The following is a 3,143-nucleotide window of genomic DNA, read 5'->3' on the forward strand; positions in this document are numbered from 1 at the left end:
TCGGGCGCGTGTTCAAATGGCAGACAAACAGGTCCGACTGATTTACTGAATTCTATCAGTCCTGATATCGTAAGTACTGCAATGTCGTGGTACACCCCCGAGTAATACGGATGAATATTTATGGATTTCACTGAGAAAATAGTTGCTGCTGGGTTCTGCTGACCTGAGAGTTAAAAATCGGAATTTCCCTTCGTCACGTCGTATTCACTACATTTTTGCTACTAAACTATAAATTTACTCTTAAACATGATTTATATCTTCGAAATATTCACGAACCACATTATTATCAATTAATGTTGATTATTATTAAAATTAAATTAAGATTATTCTCAATTGATACTGAAATTTGAAATGCATTTTGTTTTCACTTGTTCAGTTATCGGTGGATATCTCGTGAAAGGGAAGAGATAGAGGAATTTTCATAGGATTATTTTTTGTAGAGAAATATGTGGACTTGAAAAAAGATTTATATAAAAATTTTGGTAGATCTCCTCATTTCGGAGGTATTCATCGATAATTGGAGTGAAGCCAAATACAGGTTCTCGGATTTATCGATTAATTACGGTATTTTTGGAATTAATTAAGGTTTTTTTTGTGTGAACTCACTTAATTTTGTCTCGTGCGTTCCAACTACAACTCTTAAAAAATTAGGGTCTTTGTATTGTAAACAACTAGCTGCTGTGACGACTTGACGATTGTTGATAATTGTTGCACCACAATAAATTTCTGAATCGAAGAGATCAACGAGACCCGCCATCATCGGGTACTCGTTCACCCCAGTCTCATTACCCCCTACAATTTTCGCCTGACCATAAAAACAATAAAAAAAGAATAATTCCATGATTCGGTAATATTTCACGGTAAAATTTCAGTTATAAAATGACAAACTCGCATAATTGCATTTTTTTCGTTGTCTGTTTTTATCCAAAATCTCGGAATTGAATAGAGATACCGATTTTCTTATAGATACCTTTTTTGTGGGGCTCATCCTTTCCTATGAAAAAGGTTAATACAAAAAATTCGCTATTTCAATTCAATTCCGAGATATTGACGAAAAATTGGGGTTGAGGAAAAATTAATCACCGGATTTTTCCACCCGCAGTGACACTTATCTCTCTCATCCCCTAGTGCATCTTCGTCGGGAGGTGTTTTTATGTCGCACTCGAAAGTGCCCCCGGTGGAATTATCAGAAGTGATAAGAGTAATTGCAACTCTGTTATATACTTTGAAAATTAAGGAGACGCGACCGCAGTACGTGCGAGGCACGTCATCCTGATCCTGAATTATCAGCGAATCCTCATTACACTCAGAACTCTAAAAAAAATGACCACCAGATCTCATAAGATTAATTAAAAAAACAAACAATTGACATTAAAATTTACCCGTCGTAATAACAATAAAAATATTTCTGCGGAATCTGCGGAAAAATATAAATTTTTACAACAACGAGAGAATAAAATTTCCTGTAATCAACAGGAAAAATAATTACTAGTAATTAATGAATCCATAACTAGTCGATGGATTCATGAATTTCAATCATTCGTCAGGCGATTGAGTAATTAATTATTATTCCTGTGGAAATTATTATCATTTGGGGATTATTTATTGATAATACTTCTGGTAGTGTCAGTGAACAATTAACATCCAAGAAGCGATCATTCGTGATGGTGATCCATTGGCAATAATTCTCCCCTTCATATTCCCGCGGAAAATGAGGATTGTATACTGAATACGACTCTCCACTCCCCAATTCCTGGAAATAACTGCAATTTGGATTTGGGGAGTTGCTGATTCCACTCGATTGTTGCAGAAGAACGAGGAGCAATATTTCTGCAATTTCCCGAGGAATAAAAATATTTTTTTACATCTCTATCATTCATACTTGAGTGCCGACTCGAATCGATTATGAATTCGAATCGAATAAAAATATTTTCTTTACTGGAATATTTTTTTCGAATGAATTGTATTTTATTTAAGACTCTATTCACTTTAAATAATTATTTTGGTATTATTACCTAATTGAGATAATTATTTTACGTTTTTCACTTACCAGTTAACATTTTACAAGTCGTGACACATTGACCACTGCTACTTCCTTCTCTAAATAACTTCGAAGGTAATCGGCTTGTTTGCCTGATCGGTTTTGCGTGGTTGATAACGATAGGACAACCTCCTGCAGTTTTTACTCGTCAATTTTCTCCGTTTTGTATACCATTAAGACGAGTGGTAAATTAATTACTTTACCGATCAGTTCAAAAGACAATTGCAGATAATTACACTCAACGTTCGATGATGGTGAAAATTTTTTATTTATTGTACAGTTGATGGGGTATAATAATGAATTTTATTTGTTTACTTGTTTTTGTATTCCAGTCCCTGTGGTCTCTCACTCCAACTGACAATATGGATACTCTATAAATAAAAAAAGAGACAACTAATTAAAACTCACAAATTTCAGGTCTGAGAGGAGATTTTTTTCAATTAATTCTCTCCAATTCGGTAATTTTTCTTGGGATGCATAGAATTTCGCTGGAATCGGTAGCTAGTGTATGACTTACTGAAGTAATTGTTTGCAATGATAAAATTCATGTACGCCCCAACTCGGGTGTTGATTCCTGGGTCACCCTCGCCGCAACTCGGGCTTCCAAAACTCACGAGACCCGCGAGAATCAGACGTTTAGTTGCTGGACTTCTGAATAAGAGGGGACCACCACTATCAAACTAAAAAAATTCAATCTTATCATAAAAAAATCGGCAAAAAAATCAATCCTGCAGTCAAAGGATGAAACGAGAAAAATTTACCCCTCCCCTAATTTCTTTCAAGAATATCTCCGCAATTAAGGGAGATATCAAAATTTTTGTGATAATCTTTTTTATAGAGCTATTCGAAAACAACGAGAAAGGTTATTACGAAAATTTCGTAATTTCACTTATTTTTGGAGATATTTTGAATTTTCGTAGGTGAATAATTTGCGGATTTTGTCAGTTGTTTGATGAGGACGGGACTCCGATGATTCGGAGGGTTATCGCGGTTGGAGTTGTGAGATTAGATCGATGAATCGAAAATTTACCTGACAGGAGTCTTTTCCTTGGGCCAGGGTGCACATCTGGTTGGAATTCGTCCGTGGACGAGCTCGTTGACA

The 3,143-nt window shown here is 35.3% G+C and overlaps 1 protein-coding gene across 1 annotated transcript in view; it reads right to left on the reverse strand.

The window, feature by feature from the left end:
- Nucleotides 1-3,143, reverse strand: part of LOC105267743 (uncharacterized) — a gene marked incomplete in the record, with an annotated part of 24,874 nt that overhangs the window by 1,201 nt on the left and 20,530 nt on the right. Inside the window, 7 exon segments of the mRNA XM_011306808.1 lie at nucleotides 1-163; nucleotides 607-805; nucleotides 1,084-1,314; nucleotides 1,616-1,830; nucleotides 2,051-2,173; nucleotides 2,559-2,721; nucleotides 3,072-3,143. Coding sequence (XP_011305110.1) covers nucleotides 1-163; nucleotides 607-805; nucleotides 1,084-1,314; nucleotides 1,616-1,830; nucleotides 2,051-2,173; nucleotides 2,559-2,721; nucleotides 3,072-3,143 — 1,166 coding nt within the window.

Source organism: Fopius arisanus, unplaced genomic scaffold (assembly GCF_000806365.1).
Source record: "Fopius arisanus strain USDA-PBARC FA_bdor unplaced genomic scaffold, ASM80636v1 scaffold00049, whole genome shotgun sequence".
Lineage (NCBI taxonomy): Eukaryota > Metazoa > Arthropoda > Insecta > Hymenoptera > Braconidae > Fopius > Fopius arisanus.